Source organism: Drosophila simulans, chromosome 3R, assembly GCF_016746395.2.
Source record: "Drosophila simulans strain w501 chromosome 3R, Prin_Dsim_3.1, whole genome shotgun sequence".
Taxonomy (NCBI): Eukaryota; Metazoa; Arthropoda; class Insecta; order Diptera; family Drosophilidae; genus Drosophila; species Drosophila simulans.
In genome coordinates this window covers 12,963,502-12,985,504 of record NC_052523.2, presented here as the reverse complement: position 1 = coordinate 12,985,504, position 22,003 = coordinate 12,963,502, and the positions used below count along the sequence as shown (strand labels likewise).

General features: G+C 42.9%; 2 protein-coding genes across 2 annotated transcripts; both read right to left on the bottom strand.

Moving 5' to 3' along the window:
• Positions 1-8,927: 8,927 nt before the first annotated feature.
• On the bottom strand, positions 8,928-14,543 carry LOC6728253 (scoloptoxin SSD552). Its single transcript, XM_002103566.4, has 4 exons — positions 14,147-14,543; positions 10,929-11,129; positions 10,119-10,377; positions 8,928-9,973 (listed from the first exon to the last, which is right to left on the bottom strand). The coding sequence occupies exons 1-4, from the start codon at positions 14,229-14,231 to the stop codon at positions 9,334-9,336; spliced, it is 1,185 nt and encodes a 394-aa protein (XP_002103602.1). The 5' UTR covers positions 14,232-14,543; the 3' UTR covers positions 8,928-9,333.
• A 5,168-nt stretch (positions 14,544-19,711) lies between these two features.
• Positions 19,712-20,677, bottom strand: LOC6728251 (chaperone protein DnaJ 2). The gene has a single exon (XM_002103564.4). The coding sequence runs from the start codon at positions 20,528-20,530 to the stop codon at positions 19,802-19,804; it is 729 nt and encodes a 242-aa protein (XP_002103600.1). The 5' UTR covers positions 20,531-20,677; the 3' UTR covers positions 19,712-19,801.
• Positions 20,678-22,003: the final 1,326 nt, after the last annotated feature.

Genomic DNA, 22,003 nt, shown 5'->3' with positions numbered 1-22,003 from the left:
TACGGCATTTTTACGGTTCTAAGTAAGTTAGTCAAGTAGTATATTATATATATTAGTATATTTAAATACTTTTCAGGGATATACCGAATGTAACTGTATGCGAGTATAATAGTAGTTATGTTATCTGCATGAACTAATCATATTAACCATAGCAATTACGCCTACAATCACACTAGTAACGAAGCACTCCAACTTCCAAGAATTGAGGAAGTGGATCGTAGAGCCCAGCATTGAAGGTATAAACCTATTTAGCTTCATTGTTCGGTTCATGGAATCAAATCAGTTTATTGTTGGACTAAACTGTTCACACCTCCATTTCTCCATTTCGCAGGAAGGCAGGTGTGCGTGAGTCATAAATTGATTTTCCCGCTGCGCCCGAAGTCTTTTGTGTTTGGTGCTTCGCTCGACTTAATCGCACCTTTTGACGCCTCGTTAATGCCCTCCACCACCGGGGGTTCCAGCCGCCCTCTCGAGGACCCAGTGCCATTGCACTTGGGCCGCGGTTGGCACTCCTTCAGTTTCCAACCCCCACATCCAAATCCTCAACCCCCTTCAGCGAGTTGCGTGCGGTGCGCAATTTATTGCACCGCTGTAAACACTTTTTCGACATGCCCTTCCATTTCGCAGGGCCCAACAACTCATCAGCACACTTTGTAGTTCAATTTCAATTGCAAAGCACACGCACACAGTGCGTTTTGTGGGGAAAGGTGGCACGGGCGGCAAACATCAAATTAGTTTGCATGTTCTTTTCTGTGAAAGTGCACCGAAAGAAAACATGTGGGATTGTATAGGTATACATTTTCTTTTGAATATAGTGCATTTAATGTCTTCTTTTAAGCGAAGTCTTTTGGAAATTAATATTTTCTTACAATATTAAATGTAATGTTATTTAACGTATCTTGATATTTATTTACAACTGGTTAATGTAGTACACAATCTTTTGTATATATTTTAAAGTAACTTTTCCTCCAGGTGTAGTTGCGCCCTGAACAGTATGCAGTAAACGAGGCAGAAGCGCAAAAGAGCCAAAGAGCAGGAAAGCGGCAGACGAGCACACGCCCCAATCCGAATCCTGGTCAGGAGTTTCAGGAGTTTCCTTTGCGGGCTTGCCATTGCCTTTCCCTTTTGCCATCCGCACGCAGCGCACACGAAAATGATTTAATGGCCGTAATGTTAGTTGAATGGTTAATTCACTTACGTTTATGGGCACCGAACCCAGAAACGCAGGACCCAAAACCCAAGCTCCGGACACGGAAACGGACATGAATACGTCGGGGTTGTGGAGGCAGCTCTCCCGGGAGCCATTGCCGCAACATATGCTGTACTGCAGTCGCATGTGTAATTATTGTTTAGATTTTATGTGGCCACCACCGCGAAGTTGAGTCGGCGTCTTTAATGTGTTTATAACGTATGAGTAATGTGGCCCTTTTTGGGCTCGCATCATTTGAGAGGACCTCTTGCTTTTTAATTAGACACGAAAGCCTCGGGCTGCTGATGCTCCACCCCTGGGCGGGAATTTGAAGAGTGTCATCAATCTCCTGGCACGGGAATATTCGAGATCCGAGAGGTCCTGGCCACGCCCTAGGCGCTTCATTTATTATTCGAGGTCGTCCCTCATAGTTTTCGCCGGCACATTTCTTATGCGCGTATGTGTCTCTGACGTGGCAATAAAAACTTTTTCATTAAGTCGAGAAGAAAGCGAGCATTTTCGCCTGTACGGATGGCAATTCTCAATGCCACACCACATCCGGTGGGATGAGGGATTGGGAGAAAAGAATAGCCTCCGGCAGCTGCCCACAAATTCCGGAGCGTAGTTTATGAAAAACATTTCACGTCAATGTCAGTCAACAAAAGTGACAATTGGCAATGCATACATCACTCGTATCCCGCTCCCCCAAATATATATCTCTGTCTGTATCTGGCGGATACTGGACTGGTGGTGTTGATGTGACAAACGCTACGTGCATGACAAATCAACTTCCAATACGGACAGATTACGACTATGCGCAATCGCTTCAGATTTGCGGTCTATCTGTGTTTCTGTGTGCAAAAAGTATTAATATTTTGGGGCGTACTTCTTTTACTCTGTCTATTTGATAATAATTAATACGTATACAAGTCATTTTAGTGCACTCCTTTACATTTATTTCTCTACTTTTCTCTATGCCTTAGAGGGGTAAATCAATTACTTGTCCTACAGGTTTTAAGCGTTAAATAAATATGGTTCATATTCTGCCCGATATTTGTCCTGCATTCATTACAATCTGTTTTATATGTAAATCCGTGTTGTGTCCCTGTGAATGCCTTTTCCCACACACATATGTAGGCTGAATATCGGTTAAATAATTCTGTGCTCGCGTTGGCATATTGCAAATTCAATAAGACTTTTATTAGGCACAATTTACATGCCTTGCCATATTTTTGCCATTTTTTTATTGAATTTTAAACAGCTGCCGGGCCAAGTGACACCAGAGAGTATGCAAACTGACGGCAAAAATGGTTTTGTGTCAGCTGTGTGAAATGGCGGCAATATAAGTACGAATGCTTAAACGTGGCCCGCCAAAATTGAGAAATAATGCAAATATTGCGAGCAATAAAGTTGCCTGAATGCGCACTGAAAACGATTCAATAGGAGACAGAGTTGGTTTTTTTTCGAAGAGATTTTGGGAAATTTTCTAATTGACATGCCACAAAGCCAGCAATCATTGGGGCGCATTTTGGGAACTTTGCACCGCCGGATCCGGATGTGCACAATTAGCATATGGACGAGGGGCATTTGGCGGGGGCGACGCTTCCGCTTTTGGCGCCGCTTCAAATTAATTACGCCAATGCACACGAACAAGAACTGAGACAACAAATGCAGCACATGTGTCACTTTTTCCATTGAGCCCGGTTCGAGCACACAAACAGAGGCAAAAGTTTGCTGAAACTGAGGAATCTTGCCCGATGTTCTGGCATTTGCAACATCCGCTGCAGACTTGGGGCAACATCAGCTTAAATAAGGACATTTTCAAAGCTAGAAGACAAATAGACAAATAACAATGGACCCTATAAGATATTTATACGCAATCTAAATATGTATACTATATGCTTTTTTGTTGCCTATAGGAGTAAGTAATCAATTAAAACCTAAATTCCTAAAATGCAACGAACCAATTTTAAATATTCGTGAAGCGGTTATTCTGTTCAGCTCTTTATTATGTAAAATTCAATGCATGCTAATATATAGCTAATTAGTATAAATGTAGTACCATCGCTGAGAGCCAATCAGTTTTGAATATTTTGCAGTTACTACAACTAGGACTTGCTACAGGCAACGAAAAGTGCTTCAGAAATGCAAAATGCATCTTATCGAACCAAATTGAACCAGCAGCCCGGTAAACCCTAAGGTCTTAGCCAGTAAAGTGTAATTATTTGCTGTTCAACAAGTCTGTCGGGAGTCAATAAGCTGCCAAGTCGAAAGTAAAAGGTACGGAATTAAGCAAACACATTGCGAGCAGCCAATTAATGCTAAAATAATGTTACTATCTGACCAACAGTCAACAGATGCAGTGGCGTAGATATTCGTATATATAATGAAAATGTCGGATAAAAGACGCATTCCTTGGGGCAGAGCACATAATTCAGGAATTAATTAATCAAGTTGATATGTGGCCCTCTGTGTGCCTAAGTGGAAAAAGCAATAAGCCAAGAAACCATGGTATTTAGCAATAAAACAAATATGCAATCTATATCAGCAAACAGTGTTTGAGGCGGCGGAGAAGGAGGTCAGATTTCAACTGAATCGGTTGCATTAAATGAATCAGCATGGAGCCACTGTGTGGCATACTTCATCGCCAGTTCCCCTGCCCCGTTAATGAGTCACTGATGCGCACACTGGATAAAGACCAAAACCAGGGATTCGGATCGGGAGTCGCAAATCGGGGGCATCGGAGAAGGCGCCGGGGTAATCGCAGGGAGCAACTCCTAGATGAAAACGGAGAAAGCCGCACAACAGCTATACATATGCAATAAATTGCTCCATGGCACGTTGCATGTTTTCATTTTAATTGGTTTTTCTTGTACAAGTCAATGGCTGATCCAAGGGATGAGCTCCATCCTGAGGGCTGGCATTGATATCCGATACCAAGTGCAAATGGCTGTAGCCATGATACGGGCTTGGGGTAGATCTACACTGAAAATATATAGCAGTTTGGGGAAGTAAAAAAAAGGGGTTGAGAGGACTAAAGTTGGTAAGATAAGGGCAAATATATATTTAAATTAATAACAGTAAGTATTGCTTTGTGTTTATGACATACCCTCGGAGCTTAGCATATTATATTATACCTAATGGTAGTCATTTCCTGAGTCTACTAAACATTTTTTATAGTGCAAGCGTTTGTCAGAAGCTTTTCGATTAGGCAATTAATTGATGGAAATGTGGACTATATGTGTGCATCGCATAACGTTTAAAGCTGGGATTTTCGAGTCATCGAAAGTTAAGTCCAAATCGTGAACTAATTGATGAAGGATATCCCAAAATACGAACTGGCAATTGCACTCGGCTCTGTCATAAATCCTCAAAAATCAACGCACTGATTAACGGACGACAAATGCGTCGACTACGTGTTGCGAATGCGGATGTGAATGAGGTTGCGAATGGGGATGGGGATGAGGATTGGGATGATGGAAAGCTTCCATCGGACCGAAGCGGTAGCACTAAATGAGAAATGAGATTTGGCCGGAACGAGGATGAACGGATGGCGGCCGCAAAACTAGCCAAAACTCTGTTTCGTTACAATCTGTGCGGTTGACCTTTGATTAGCAACAATAAAAGTGCTGATTGCCGGACTGATTGAACCACCTAGCATCCTGTGGGTCGAATTATGTAGATTTGATGAATACTCATTTCGGATTGAAAACGGACACCAGCAACAATATTTTGTGCAATCAAGGCGTTTGAAACTGGGCAATGGACTTAACCAGGGGCAATGCCGATGGCTATGGCCATGGCCCACCAATCTGGCCAGCAAACAGAGAACATAACCTGTGGGCGCAACGGCAGCTTGTTGTGCAATTTTGATGGCCCATAAAGCTGACTTTGTTCGGTTTAGTGGCCGTTGCTAGGCGAGTTGCTCTCCGACAGTTTTCCGGGTTTTATGTTTGATTTAACGGCAGTTCGAAGCTGTCGTTTCGTATTTGCTTTCCATTTGGTTCCCGGTTGCCAGTCACTAGGGCAGTTCATCGGATACGGACCCCCAATCCCAATCCAAGTCCCAATTCGAATCCCAATCCCAGTCCGCAGTCCAATCGCCGGCACTCGCCCAGAAGTATGCAGCACATTTTTCAAAGCAAACATTTTCCTACGTACTGGGAAAATAAAGATTTATGTAAAATTTGACGCGTAAAGTTGAACAAAAGCAAACCTTATTCCCAGCAGTTCTTCCTGGAAATTTTGTATATTTATTTACCTTCTTTCTTTGTTGCTGCCATGTGCCTTGTGTTCCCGAAAATATGCAAATTCATGCAGGATTTTTACAGCACTGCGTGGACCGCACATAAACTTCCCACTCATGTGGAGCACATTTCTTGGAACCAGGGCCTTGGTCAAAAGCGAAATTTGATGACTTCCATCGAATCCGAAGGCGAGTGCCATAGATGGCCTGACATTTGTCAAAAGTCAAGGGCATGAAAGCGAAAGGATTTAACATTTACACAAATGCATGAACTTTCTCTCGTCCTTTGTGAAAATCACACTCAACATTTGCCAGTCTAAAAATGGAAATTCTTTGGTGCAATGCATCAAGTGCTTAGTTAATGGGTCTACCAAAATCTGAAAATCGCACTGCAAAAAATGAATAAATTTTGTTTTAATTTGCTTACGTTTTTTCCTTCAATTGATTTACGTTTTTTCCTTTCAATTGGCTTAAGTGGTTTGAATTATTGGCATGATGGCAATTTACGGAGCCAGGTACACATGGGAAATGATTTACTGTTCTGGCCCATCCGCAGATTCCACGTGATTTTTAACGACTGTAGCAGAGATCGTCCCACAAGGTCCTGGACGTAATTAAGGAGTGGGTGCAGGACTCCCCCAACCATGGTCAGTTGGGTGGGAAAACGGCGCTTAGCCACCGCAGACGTTCATAAATAAAGGAGCAACTCTATCACACGCTTCGTCTGCGCGAGCTTCGCTCTTTTGATTCTATTTCCCGGATACGGATACGGGGTTTTTCGGTAATTTCCAGCTTATGCTGGCCTTCTTTTTCCATTTCATGGCCAACTGCGTTGCGGCATGCAAAACTCCACTACCGACTGCATAACGAGTACAAATACCAATGTCGATGAGAATGGGGAATGGAAATGGATATGCGAATAGAGATGGAGATGAAAGTGGAGCTGGGAATGTAGATGGAGCTGGAATAATCGAGGAGGGGCAAGCTGTGGGGCCATGGAGACGGAGAGTTGGCCACCAATAATACTCGGAAAATGCTTTTTCGGTTTGATTTCGCTTTCCTCTCGTTGGCCATTCATGAGTTTTCATTTCATTTTCGCTTATTGCTTACATTTTGCATTTGCGTTGTTCTGTTGCCGGGTTTCCCATTTCTAATTTTGTATTTTCTGTTTTCGGGGATGAGTTCGGGATGTGTGAGGATTTCTCTTTCACAACAAAATAGTTTTGGTTTTCCCGCCTGCACTTGGCCCCAATGGAGATAAGTGGTGGGAAGTGGTTCATGGCGTTGGGTGAGCAGATTTTCCGAGGTGCGAGTGTGTGGGTGCGGGATCTTTGCATGTAAAATAAAAGCTTTGCTGAAATTGAAAAACTTTTCCAATATGTGCTTTTTCTTGCTTTCGTTACCCATTTTATTATTGCATTATATTCGTATGGGATGCAGCTTTGTGGATATTTTTATTGTTTCATTTCAGTGGCTCCATGCGGGCGGTGCAATGGGGGCGTGGCTTTTATGATATGCAGCTGCACACCTAATCCCTTTTCTAAATTGAAAGTCAGCATTTTCGCCAATCCTGCCAAGTCAGGTGAGACGTTTGCAAATTGAAAATAAAGTTCTGCATGTCACCGAAATGAAAGAGTTAAGTAAAATTAAAGAAACGGAAAATGGAAAATGCCGTTTGCCTGCTGAAATCCGATAATGGCACAGTTTTAATGGCTACTTTTTGCAAGCGGTGTCAAATGCTTGCCAAAATTTTCCGCTAATTATCGCAGAAGGCAAGGATATAATCCCACTCCATTTCCTTTTTGGCGACCATCAAAAATGACACTTGGCAGCGGAAAGAGCCCACATTGCGGATAAACAAAGGAAGCAACAAAAAAACGAGGGCCGCATAAAGGGTACGAAAATTAAGGGAAATAAAATTAATGCGTGGAAATTCATAAGCCCCGGACGTTTTTCTGGCCGAAGCGAGTTGGCAATTTGAGGCACATTAAGCGACTTAATTACATGCGGCCATTTAATTTTATTTTTCTTGGCCATGGAAATGGCCTGGGAAATGGCTTTTGCACGCATTTAACTCGCAGATTGCACTTCCGCTGCAGTGACAGCTGCATCAAATTGACGTTTGTATAAAATGCCATAAATCAGCCCGGACAAGCGCGAAGTCCTTCCACCAGCTGCGGGTCAAGTTTCGAGCCATTATACTATATACGGATACAGATTCCGGTCCAGATTCAGAATCAGGACATCTTCTTGGCCTGACAGCAGAAAAAAAGGACACTGCCGGCCTCTCCGGCCTTGCGTCATATTTAAATGTATGACTGCGTATAAATAAAAAGTTGTCCTGCCGAGGACTCTGTCAGTTAATTTCACGCTGCCAGGATCTGTGAGTATGGCCGGGATGATGAAGTGCGTCTGCCCACGAGGAGGCATTACATAAGTGCACAGTAAATAATTTAAAGACATTTGTTTTATCTATTTATGTAATACAGTTTATATATATTTCTATTATATATAGCTTATATAAGTATTCTTTTCACTTGTTTTAATTATATTTTATTTTTTAAAGGAACACAGTAATGTTTCATACATCCCACAGCAATATAAATAACACATATGCCACATAGAGACCCGGAATTACTGCAACTTCAACCCTTTGGCATATGCGTACATTTCGTATATATTTTACGACTGTCATAGGGGAGCCCCAACAACAATTGACAGTCATATTTGCCTATCTTAATTCCTTGTCACAAACGAAATTGGCACTTTCGGCATGAGTGTGCGAGTGTGGGTGGGTGTGTTGGAGTTGTACTTTGGGGACAGCTAACTGGCTGATAAACGGAACAATTAAAACCGGAAATAAAGTCACCACATGCGGTGAAAGTCGCCACAATTCTGAGGGAGGTTATCGCCAAGGAACTTTTTCGTTTCGAAAAGGAAGGAAAAATGTACTGCTATCTGGGGGAAACTTTCTGCTGTGCAGGCGAACAAAGTGGGTGACTGGGTGGCTCGGCGAGAGACACCTGGACGACCTTGAGCAGGTGCAAGGTTCCCAAAATTCTGCGCAGCACTCACTCGAACACACACACACACATAAACACAGCAAGCCAAATTGGCCAAAAACCCTTGAACTCGATACATTTCCCATTTCAGCTCATTAGCTCATTGTTGCTTTGCTCTTTTCATATCCGGCTTTAATTTGAGTTGGCATTGTTGCATTTAACGCATTAGCCAGAAGGGGGTTACCGTTTCCCCTCAATTTCGTGAATTTTCCTAAGTAGCATCTCTTTAATTCAGCGAAATTTCCGAACTAATACGCTTGCGCTCTCTTAACCTTTGCTCTTAGCCTATTTATATTCAAAAGCCAGTTCTCTTCATTTCGAAAATAAAGTTAGAGTGCAAAATCAGCGAAGCTTTGTCAGTTGGCTTTACACCAATTCAAGCAGCTTTTGTCAGGTACCGCCCAAAGCCCGAAGTAAAACAAATTCCAGCTTTAATTTACAAATCAATATTCTTGTTTTATTGAACACAATACTACAACTAGCTGATCGATGTTGAATGCCGATTGGTTGGTTTTAACAGGATGACAGTTTTGGTGGGTGGCAAACATTTGATACAAATATTCGTCTGTGGCATGAATCGTCCGCCGCCAGCACTTCTTCTATGTTCTGGCCTCAACAAGCCGGAATTCCAAAGAAGGGAAACTACTTCAGCTCATATGGCAAATTGTTGGGTTATTTAAATAGGATTTGCTAGGGGTTTCGCGGCGATGGACAGAGGGTGTTAAAGATGACGATGGATCCTGGTGGTTGGCTAATGGCACTACACAGTAGCTATTAATGGCCTAATACATTGAGCGGCATTTTAGATTGGCAAATGGATTGGCAAGATTTATAGCTCAACCACGCCAGGTTAGAAGGCTCCATCCACGACTGGGCTTCTTGGTGCTCGAGGGCTCTGGCTGCTGCTGCTGCTGATCCTGCTCCTGTTCCTTCTGCTGTTGCTGCTGCTGCTGATCCTGCCTCTGCTGATTCTGCTCTATATAGGTGCGTAGTATGGTATGCTTGTGTACGGACTTCTCGAACTCGGCCGCACTTGGCCGATACGCCTCGAGCTTGTGCTGATAGCGGCCTGCCGACTGCGATGGGTCCGTGGTGTAGGCGTGGCTGCCGCCCCTCGAGGCGCTGCCAAACGAACTGCCGCCGAAGGACGACGCTGATGGTACCGCTGCCTGTGGGTTGAACGGGGAGGGATTTGGATTGATGGTTTGGACGGGCTTGGGTCTTGGTTGGTTATAGCTGAACTGGCTCTTGTTAATGTTGTTAGTCGGCGGATTGTTATTGGCGGTTTGACTGGAAGGGCTGCTGTTGTAGCCGTACTCATACGTTTCAATTGTGTTCGCTCCGTAAACGCTGTTGGCCGCTGGCGAGGATCCGGGAGCGGCGCAGAGTCCTTGGTAGCGGGACGAGGGCTTCATGCCGTATGTGGAGCACGATGGCTTTCCAACCTCATAGGGATTGTAGCCCACCACATTGCCACTGCAAGAAGGAGGAGAAAAAATCATTAGATCCTGCTATACACGTTTAAATATTTAACAATAGAAGAGTAAAAGGAACTTGGGAAATGATGTTAACATATGTAATAGCTTATTATGTTGTATTTTGTAACATCTATGAAACTTACCCAGGCCCATAATTGCAGACGTAGAGCTTGTTGTACTTGCTGGTATCCTTGTACTCCGCATATCCACAGCCCACCAAGCTGGTCTCACCCCAAACCAGTTGGGAATAGTGTCCAGTTTTGGGGGACCAGGCGTCTCCGAAGGAGTACTTCTGCACCTCGTTAAACCAACTTTGGATACGAGAGGGGAAATCACCGTCATCGGCGTCCAAGGGCGCCGTACTCCAGATGATGGCCAGATTTTGTCCCATCGTAAAGCGATCTGTTAATAGATTGAGGTCGCATATTAGACTTCATTTGGTTAAATATAGGGTGGTGGAATATAACATTTTGGGGATGCAGGTGCAGTTGCTGATAGTGCCAAGTTAGTCTTAGTGTTTTAGAAGCTCTTCGTGCAAGCAGAAAATGGAAAATATGATCTTAAAAAATAGTTGCATTTGGGTGGTCTTTAAAGAATTATAAAATATATTTACAAAAGGGGTTTATAAGATTAATGATTCAAAAATGTTGTGACACAAATCAAGTCTATATGAGTCATTTTCTAAAACAAAGCTCTCAAAAATGTGTTTCCAGGTGATTGATTGATGAAATTCGTTTAAGTGGCAGTGAAAGGTGCCGTAAAAGATTTGAATATATATTAGACTTTGGATTTGATACACTCTCTAAAAATAACGATGTTTAATTAAGGAAATTCAGATTTTAAAGGTTTAATGACCACCGCATTTAGCCAATTAGAAAGAACGCGCCACATGCATCGCGCTGATGGACTCCAAATCCTTCGTTCACGTGTGGGTATGAATCGGAATAACTTACTTATTGTGCGGTGCGGATCGTGACGGAACTGGCAGTTGTCAGCCCATTTCTGGGCTCTGGCGGCCAGCTCGTCGTCCCAGACGATCTCCCGCATATTCTCGGCACCCGGCTGGCCCGGATAGCGTCCCGTGGCCACGATCTGCCGGAGGCGATTGTGCTCCTGCAAGATGATTGATCTCTCTTCCGCCGTGATGCCCGATGCTGAAATGATTAGGTCGAGATTTGCATAAATTAAAAAGAGTCTCCAAAAGATGGTGAATTAATGGGGGAATATGTATGAGCCACGCAGCTGGAGAATTTTATCATTTCTATTTTTATTTGCATTAAAATGCTTGCTTTTTTCGAATATTGCTTCGGGCTGGTGTTTCTCCTTTGACATGGAGATGGAAACGGACACCAACAACAAGTGTCTACCCAAGGGAGCCGGTTTCTAGCGAGCTAATATTTGTCGAAATCTCAGTGTCCATGGCTCTGCCTCACGGAAACCCCAAGTGGGGCTACGCATTTTTATTGGTCTTTGTTTTACATATATTTTAATTATTTACCCGGCTTCACAATATTCCACACTTGCGTGTGCTCCAAATTGTCGGCGATTAGTGTTTTATGTAACCAGCCGGTTGGGCGAATCACAAGACATCTGTGTCACTTTCCTAAAGCGTTTTAGCTCCCCAAAGTCAACCGGTTTGTTTCGCTAAGCTTTGGCCATTAAAATGGAACACAGAACAAAACGAATTGGAATAAAAAATCAAATGAAATGCAGAATGCCAGCGGCGCGTGCTGCTCAAAGGCGTCAATTAGCCAAATTCGATTCGAATTTATCCCAAAATCATGGTCCTATGACGCCTGACTCACGAGTGGTTAATTTGAAGTGTGTCAGCCAATCAGTTACGAAAAGTGGTCGCAGTTTAAGCCGAATTGCCCCGGGGTGTTAATTACTCCGAGATCGGGTCGACACAGTAAAAAGGAGCTGAGACGGAAGTGGATGCTTGGGGAGTGCCCCATTTCATTTAAATAATTACGCGCGCTTAATAATTTTTAATAATTATAATAATGGAGCAGGCGATGGGCGCTGATTGCCCAGCGCGACGTGATAGCATTTAAGCCAGGCTTCCAACTTGACCATGGCTTTTGCCGGCCGGTCAAGTGCCGGGACGTGTCTGTCGGAATCAGATTTAAAGTCAGACAACTTGACGCGCCCCAAGTTGATCGTCGCTGGGTAAATAAATTGGCAGCTTCGCCAACGGTCTGGCACAAATATATGGGTCTAGATGTCAATACTGAAGCAGCGGCGGCGGGGCCAAACAAAAACCGAGAATACTAAACACGGCGTTTGCCTCGACTTAATCTTAAAACATATGCTGCTCAAGGCTGGGACTAAAAATAGCACATGAGCCATCGATCAGAATCGAATAGCTAAAGCTCAAAAGCCCAGAGACCAACCGCAGCTGTCAAATTATGCTACATTTGTATCAATGCGAAAACCGGTAGGCGAAAGCCAAAAACCAGGCCCAGAGCTGTGTGTTTAAGTCGGCAGCGGACATCAATCATCCGGCAAAGCCTTACATTTCCCTCGTGTTCTGTATCGATGCTGCGGTTGATGCAATCCAGCAGGCGCTATGCAAATTTGTGAACTATCTTCGCTGACAAATTGCACATAAAGCTGTCGATCAGTTTCCGCTTGCGCACAAAACAAACCGCTGAGATAATGTTGACAACGGAACGTCAACAGCTCGCTCGAAACGAAACGAAAGACTCAAGCAACGAACTTGCTCGTTGGCAGTCTGACCGCTCAGCCAAATGCCGACAATATGTTAACAAGTGCTTAACTGCACCGCATCTTGGCCAGGCGTTGACTTCACCTTGAACAAAACAGAAAAAAAACTACAACAAAGTACTGGGAGTAGAGTGCCCAACGGAAGGGGGCTAAGTGGCAAGGACTACAAGACGTTGAAAAATAACCGACGCATTTAGCGCGAGTTAATTTTCATAGTTATGCTTTATGTTTCGTTTCATTTTCATTTATCATTTACTGATTATCACTACAACTAGCCTTGTGCCCAACATATTTAATTACATTATTAGCACGACGGTCTTTTGATTGATGCCGCAGCAAAATGGTGCGGCTTAACAGTCATGATACCTGTGACATGCGATTAAATTGGAGTGCCGGTCCCCTCCAAAGGAAACACACCATTTAATCGAGCTGATATCGAAGACAAGGCATAAAAGCAATCATCAATCAGCAACGCACACGCGCACTATAAAAATCTCTTTGTTTTCATTTCGCTTTTTTTATGGCAAATTGGGATTTTTTGGGTGTTTAAGCGCCGCGTGTGCAGAACAAAGAACATTAAAGCGTTCGGTATTTCTATTTCTATCCGAAACTCATAAGCGTGGCCAAGATCAGCTCAATGACCCATTAAAAATCGAGTGATTTGTATAATTTCGCCAGCGCATTTGTGACGCCTGGGTAACTTAATTTGTTTACAAATTTCGACTTGGCGCCTCGGTGGGGCAATTAAAAAGCCAAACTCAGTTCAATGAGCTCCTTTTGCACGCCTGATTATTAGGCGCCACTAATCGAGTTCAAGGGTTCTACGAGGCTCCTGCTCTGATCTCATTGAATTTTAAGGGGATTTCGGTTTTAAGTTGAGTGGCCTTTTGGCTGTATGAGCGGCTGACAGTTGATAGGTCAGCCACCTAAAATAATTTTAATTCGTTTGGGCACTGGCAAATATTATATAAATTATATAAACCAGATATTTTTCAACCGGTTCCCATCCCGCTCGACGCTTAAGTAATATTTCGCCTGTATTTGTTGCTTTTCTAAACTATTTATTATGCAATATACACACTGTTTAAAACTGGAAAATTAAGAAAGGTGACTCGCATGTGCCAATCCGAGTCTATTTTTGGTGGGACCGGCCAAACTGGCAAATTAAGAGGCATTTACATATTGCCCAATATATTCTCGAGCTACCCTCGCTGAAATAAGCGATCGCAGTTTAAACAGAATATTTTTTACTGACAAATATTTGCACTTCACTGTATTCATTCACACACCAAATAGCTGAAACGTGTGTCCAAAATGAACTAGAAAAAACTCAATAACCATGCTAGACATGCCCTGAAATTCTATTTGCTATAGAAACACCCAAAATTCCTGAGTTGCATACAGATTTTTTGGAACCTTGGCGTGATTTTCTTGAATAACTTACCAATTATCTTTCCATTGCAGGCGAATGCCACTCCACAGGAGATGATCATGATGGTGGTTAGTAATAGCGCACTTGGCTGCATCATTTTGGTTATGTAAAATTGGGTTTTGAACAACACGTTGATTTCTTTTTTTTTTTTATTGATTTAAGCACTTTGTTAATTTTTCAAATATAACCTTTTCATAAATGACAGAGTTATATTTGGTATTCCATACACTATAGCTTTGCAATTTTGCTAGGATTTTTTGTATCACAATTTTGAACGGTGGGCGTGGTGGATAAAATGTGGAAAACCGAAAAAAAGAGCGCCACGAAAAAAAGCCGACGACTCCAACTCCACTCTCGTGTACGTGCAGCTAGACTTGAAGGCGTCGCCTGTTTGATTAACCGCTCGGCGGCGCCAACGTTTTTATACCGCCGATCGCCGGCAGCGGCAGCGGCAGAAGCGGCAGCAACAGGTAAAGAAGCTACCGATCGCCCAGCGGAATCCGAATCGGAATCCCCAGGCCAGAAAAGTGAGCAAAGCGAGAGAGCGACGCAAATAACGCTGCGCAGTCGCAGTTACGCGCCAGCAACTTGTTGCCAACGCACCAGCAACATGCTGCTTCGGATGCGACTGTTAGTAAGATACAATACTCAGTTTGGTGTTTTTTTTAGCCGGCGTAATTGAAGATTGAACTTTATATTAATCATCCTGCTGGTTCGGCAACAATCACTCGCCTTCGCCGGGGGCGTGGCAGCTGGCCGGGTCGCTGGGAAAACTGCGAAACCCGCGAAATCGACGAGCAGGTGCCCTGCGGGCAGGCAGTCGAAGCTTCGATCATTTCGCGTATCATTAAAAACCAATAAAAACACCCAATTAAATGCACAGTCGCCGCGCACAAGAACAAATGCCACTTGATCCTTTCACCATCATTGCTAGTGGGGCAGTCATTTATGTATGTGCGAGTATCTGCATCTGTGTGTCTGCCCATTGAACTGACCCTGTTCGCTTTTGCTCCGCGCATTTCCGCTTCGCGCTGGCCGGCTTCTTGCCAAAATAATTACGCGTACAAAGCCATTAACAAGTACAAACGATTGCGCCGGCCCAGAATCGCAGAGCAGAGCCTTTTTTAAACCAAAGGAGCCCTATTCATGCACTGAGAAAAATGAGAGCGCGGGTTTATTCGAACAAAAATTAGGAAACAGAGCATGTTATGGTTGAAACTGTATGCCGGTTTTCGCATTGATATACATATTTATTTAACAATATATATACAAGTTTTAAGGAATATATACACATGATTATTAAACTATTTAAGGTGCAAAAAAATAAGATAATTATGATCGTTGTTTTTTCAAGTGTTGCCACTGTTAACTGGTTCTGTTTATTTCACCTCGTTTTAGTGCCGCCGATGCCGCTGACCATGTTGATGCCACACATGACGTTTTGGGTGAGGGTCCCAATCTCAGTCTCCGACTCGGGCTGGGAATCGGACTCGGATTCGACCTCCTTCCCATTCCCAGATTCGAGCCCAATCCCAGTGGCAGTTGCTGTTGCCAATCCCTGGGACCAGCGACTGGCGATCGGTGATCAAAGATCGGAGAACGGCGGATGGGGCACCGGGAGTGACGTCTTCGCTGCGCTGCTGATTTATTTTATTTCGCGAAAACTACATAAATATCAAAAATTATGCTCTACAGAAATATGAAATAAACATATGCCCGATACGTGTTCTTTGATGTACCCCATCGCTGTTGCTGTTGCTCCCCAGGTTGTCGATGTTTTTGTCTCGCGGGTAGTTTACATTTCCTACTCGAGTGTGATGTGTGATCATATTTGTGCTGGTACAATACCCATGCAGCGCCGAGATTTAAGATTTAAGCAAACATTATTGGCCTTCGATTGTCGATTCTCGCCGGTCGGTGTTTGCATTTCAATAAACCTGCGTGAATCTGTCCGATCTGTCTGCTTATGTACGTACGTACATCCAATATGTATGTAGGCACAATCGTGCATGTTAAGCGAAGTAAAAAATTCCCAACACCTCATTTAACTCAATTTAACAGCACTTGGCATCATCCGGCGGTTATCGTTGTTGCTCTTTTTCAGATTCCGTAGTTCTTCCCTCGATTTGCCTTTGTGTATAGTTTTATGACTCAATTTAATGTCTTTCCTGCGCTGCGCGTGTGCTGTCCATTTGGACATCGGCTGCCACCCACTGGACCAACATGTTTCATTCCTCCATTGTATGTATCTTTCCTTTCAGCCACTCAAGCCACTTCACAAGTCGGAAGCGGTCAGTACTTTCCGCTGAAATCCTGACGGTTGCATATTAATTTTTATAAAGTCATCGCTTCGGCGTAAGTGACTCAGGCGACCCAGTTGTTTTTAATCGATGCGAGGAAAGTGAATCGTTCACTGATTCATTCCGATGGAGAAATATCACTGGATTTCAGCTAATAAATGCCGTTATGGGATTACTAAAGGGCATCAGCTTGAGATATTCATACTAAAAATCTGGTAATTGATCAATTTCAATAAATATAGCCAAAAGCAATAGTAATTAGAAAATTCTCACAAATTAGAGCCCATTATGCCAATTTTATGGAACTGTGCAAGATGATTGGGAGTGCCGAAAACAATTTAAAGTAGATAATGTTTATAGCAATCCAAAAATAGTCACCCATTTAATGGCCTCAAAGAAAAAACGGGTTTCGCCGCATGCAAAGTATACATGCTATTTCTATATTTTAAACTTCTAGATAAAGAAATTAAAACAAGACACGGGTGAATTCAGAATAAGTGGCTGTCTAAATTTAGCTAATGAATATGCAACAGCAACTACTCCACATCGGCTAGAAAGTCAGAGGGCCGTCAATAAGGTCATCAGCCATGTCATCGCGAATCGGGAGTGCTGTTAACATGGCTTTTCCATTCGGTGATATAGCGAGCGAAGGTTGCTGATAATTTCTCTAATCAGTCACTTGTTTATCGCGGAGATCGCCTTGCGGAACCACTCGACTCTCGGCTGGCGAATATGATTGCCAATTGACATTTGCTCATAACTATACAGATTCCGCCCCTGAAACTGCCATTGAGGCTGATATCGTTATTATTATTTCATGTTGATTGTTGTTGATGCGCCACTTGCAATGGCAATGCAGGTGTCAAGTGTCATCAACGCATCCTCGTCGTGGAGGTGCAATCGCTTCCGCTGCCATAAATCTTCCCCAGCTTGACTGATGATCAACATTTTCTTAGGCAAAACAAACAATAATTAATAAGGAATACATTTGGGGCAGGCCCGGAGGCAGAGATAAATGACGGTTCGCCACTGATCCGGGTGATAAGTCAAAAACACAACTTTATTCAGAGCAGTTCGGATAGGGATGCTAAGCCCCTGATTTTTTGTTCACTTACCCCACACACAGGTGTGACAAAACATTTATATACTAGATTAGTTTTTTTTCCAGCCCATCGGGGACAACGACTATTATTAAAATATAATTAATTGCAATTGAAAGCCGTCTGCCAGGCAGTCTGGCTGACAGACGCATAATTAAAATGTCATACCGGTTGAGTTCACAATAAAGCTGTGAACGGCGAAAGCTCCATTAACAAATTACGGAATCGGAATCGAAATCAAAATCGGATTCGGAATGATAATGGTAATGCGAGCTGATCCATCATTTGGTTGTTTTTGGCCAAGAAAAATAATAAAACAGGGAAAATAAGTCAATAAGCCATGAGCAACACGTGTATGAATGAATGAACTAGCCGGTGTCGTAAAACCATAAACAATTTTCGTTAGAGAAACGTTTTCATTCTTATGCTAAATCGATTCATATGCTGATCAATCTGCGCTTGTGGTTCTTTCTTATTTTTATGTTTTACTTCTTCTTTTTTTTTTGAACTTGTGCCGGCGCAGAAGTTGATGAGGGTTTTTGAAGGTGTGGGGGGAGCAGGGATCTGGGGAACTGGGATATATGCGCACACACCTTCATTAATTCGCTTTGGTAGCCAGCGTTTTTTCATTAAAAAGCCGTCAGCGTACAATAAATTTTGACCATTTTTTGTGATCTGGTGATTTTTTTCACTTTGCGCCTGCTGAGCCGATTTCGCCCCGTCTTTTTATAGGCTTCATTATGGGTCCGATCGCTGTATGTATTTATTTTGCGCAGCCAGGCGACAGAACATAATTTTAACGCTCTTTATCGCGCCGCTCCGCTGCGCATGCGCGCCATTCGACACTCGGTGCGAATATTGATTTATGCATTGGTTTTTTGTTTATTTGCGATCGCAGAATTGGAAATTCAAAATTCGCATTGGCGGCTGTTTAACTATATCAGCGCATTTGATCTCTCTCGCCCCTGCTGCCTTTGACATTCGATGAATTCATAAGAGCGACACGACAACTTAATCAAAGCTAAGCACCGATCATAATTTATCAATTTCTGTCAGGCGGAAAAAAAAGGCAAAACAAGCGGAAAGACAGGGGAATACAATACTCAAATTAACAAAACTATTATTGCTGCTTGACTAACGGTGGCACCGTTGGCGGAGCCATTGGTGGTCCGGCGATTCTAACAAGCCCGGAATATACATACATATCTGCCACTGATTGGAGACCCGACTTATGTGAGAGCCGCCACTGGCTCGCCTTGAGAGTTTCGGCTGCCACTGTACGTTCCATTTAATGGCATCATAATAGAACATACTTAAGCCAAACGTATCTATTATCTGGGGATCGTCTGCCCGCCGTTTCAGAAAAGGTCAAAGCGCGGAAGTTCAGCGAAACCCGAACGGGATCGCGATGAATAGATCGGCATCAGATATAATCCGAGTGTGAGAGGTTCTTGGACCCGAATTACACTGTGAGAAATGCGTATGGTATGTAAGGCATTCAAGTTTGCAAGGCATGCCAATACAACATACAATAAAAGTTTTATAAAAATTTTAATGCATTATTATTTTATTTGGTAGTTTTAAAAACTAAAAATGTATTTAAAAATCTTTCTTTTTACTAGTTTCTTGGTGATTGCAAATAGTTTTTCGGCAGAGCAGGGGAAGTACGGAAGTCTTGCGATGTTTACGCCAATGTTATGAAAGGTTTAATCTGATTAAACTTAACCTGTTCAAAAAACTCATTTAAGTCACCAAAAAATTCTAATGACCATAATAAATTTTGATCCTATCTTTAAACATTTGAACATGGTCGTTAAAAGAACTAAGAAAACAGCTTAAACGTCAGGAATATTTTTCCATACGTCACTGATGAACCAAACTTGAAAACTTTTACCGAACCATCCACGTCATTAAGTTCCTAATTACGAACTCGTTTGAAAAACCATAATTCAGAAAATCTTTAACGTCATCACAATTTCCAAGTACCCCTTTTCCTAGGGTAGGATGAAAAGCAAAAGCGCTAAATTTCATAATTCTTAATTAGCTTGGAAACTGAACTAGAAGTCGTGAGTCGCGAGAAACTCGTTTGTACAATCCGATCGGTTATGCTGGAATGACAAATTATGCATAATCAGCCTGCCAGACTAAGATGTAGTTTCACAGAGAGATTCACACAATTAACGAACAGATTTATATATTTTTCTTTCAAACGAGACCAGGGAGTACAACAAAAGCAAAGATGTATGCATATGGATGAGGTAGTAAAACTATGCAGATGGATGGATTGGATGAGTTATTGTTGAGGCCTCCAGATCCTTTTCGCTTAGCAAGATTTTAATATCCTTCTCTACAAATGATTGCTTTTGGAATCTACTGATCACGTCCAATAGAACCAGTCCACCCACCAAGCAGAATCCGGCTACGTATAGGTAGAAAATAGGACTATTGGGAAAGGAGTACTCATCATGCCACGATCCCCTATGCCCCTCCCGCTTGAGGTCGACCAAGGTCATTGGCAGCCATTTGTTGACTACCTTTCCCTTGAAGATGGTGGACTTCACGCCACCAAATCGCCGGGAACCTCTACCCATCTGCTTGCTCCGGACAGCGGACTGATACTGTGACCAAACCGTATAGACTCGTCTGCCGGTAAACGTGGATTCCTGCGGAGATTTGTTTTGGTTCTGCATCCGGAGTCTGGAGTCGTAGATCTGCCGGGAGTTTACCCGATGGAGCGTCTGATAGGCCTCACAGATCTTCATGAAGACCTCTGAGTCCCTGGTCTGACTATTTGAATCCGGATGGTACTTCTTGGACAACTCGATGAAGGCCCGCCTAATCTCCCGGTCGCTGGAGCCCACGGGCACGTTCAGCACCTGGTAGTGGTTCACGACGCGGAGCTGCGACATCGGTTGGCTCTGGTACGTGAATCTGGATCCGAAGGTGGCCAGGCAGCGCACCGGTTGGCCAGCTCCGGTCTGGATGGTCCTCAACATTCACGTAAATTTTGCGGGTCCCAAATCGTAAATGAGAAATTTTTAAGACTCTCGTTCTCGCATGAAAAAAAATAACAATGTATTCGGGTTAAAAATTTATTTGACTGTTTAACAGCTGCCAACCGATCTGATCAGGCTGTGTAGCGAGTATTGAATGAATAGAGCTATTAAATTAAGCTAAAACTATCTTAAGGACGAACAAAAAATTGGCTCAAAAAAAATATTGTTCGAAGTCAGGGATGATCATGCATAAGTAGTAAGATAGTAATAATACATCACCATCGAGAAGTATTAAGCAACATGATTGTTAAGTTATTTAAGACAATTTCTTTAATTATCTGTACGATTAGTGAGTTGAAGACCATGCAAATTTGGAATCCCAAAACCAAAAACTGAGTCAGCGTGTTAAATATCCCATATTTGGCAAACTACTATACTAACGGCCGAGATCGATAAAAGATCGACCCTGGGCTATATAAGCGACCCCATGGCCAATTCTGTAAACAGACACACAATTGTGGTATGATTTGTGGGCCATTATCTGTCTCTCCTGACCTTCCGGAAGTGCCAACGAACTTGGCAATGAATCTTCCACGCCTGTAGCGACGCGTGTACCCTGGATTTGGCCAAGTTGATAACCCGATATGCTATGTTACACAGCCAAGTTAAATATTTGGCACGTGTGGGTGGTGTTTTCGAGGCAAGTGGGTCATTTCTCTCGGCTCCGGAGACATAAACAATTCCATTGAACTTGGTTTTCGCACACTGCGTCAGCGTTTGGGCTTTAGATTACGTCGAAGGTGGCTAAAAATATTTGCACAAGACATTACTATAATTGTTTTTGATGGCGCATTATACGCAGCTTGACAATTTCCATCGAATCACAATGTTTGCCCAACGAGTCATTCATTCGCCTGCGAATTAGTGTGGCCATAAACGATCTTAAAAATAGAGATACTGCCGTTTATTTATTACCCGATGAAAATTACCGTGAAAGAATAATTTCTTTGAATTAGATGCAATTTTAGCATTTCACTTATAGAATACGAATAGAAAAATCTTCCAATTATACTATGTTAGAAATATGACTTGTTTTAAAGACAAAATTTGTTGTACTATCTTACATATGAGTTTCAATATTAATTTCAATTTGTATTCTTTTGTTCTTGTATTTATAATATATAATGGGTAAAGTCCGAAACCTAACCTTTCGTCAAGAGAGTTCATCCCCGCCCCACTGGACCGTTCCAGTCCTCAGACTTGACATCGGTTGTAGGAACCACCTGCTAATTGGTTTCAGTTGAACGGACCGTGCCCAAACACCTTCTTTTAGTCGCAGGAACAGTGGCCTCGAGGCGGCGAGTTCCCAAAACATATCGCGAAAAGCTGTGAACAATTAATTGGAATTGATTAGGCTGCCGGTCTGGTTGTGGATGGGCAGGTCATTAGCGATTGGCGACTTTAAATGATTCC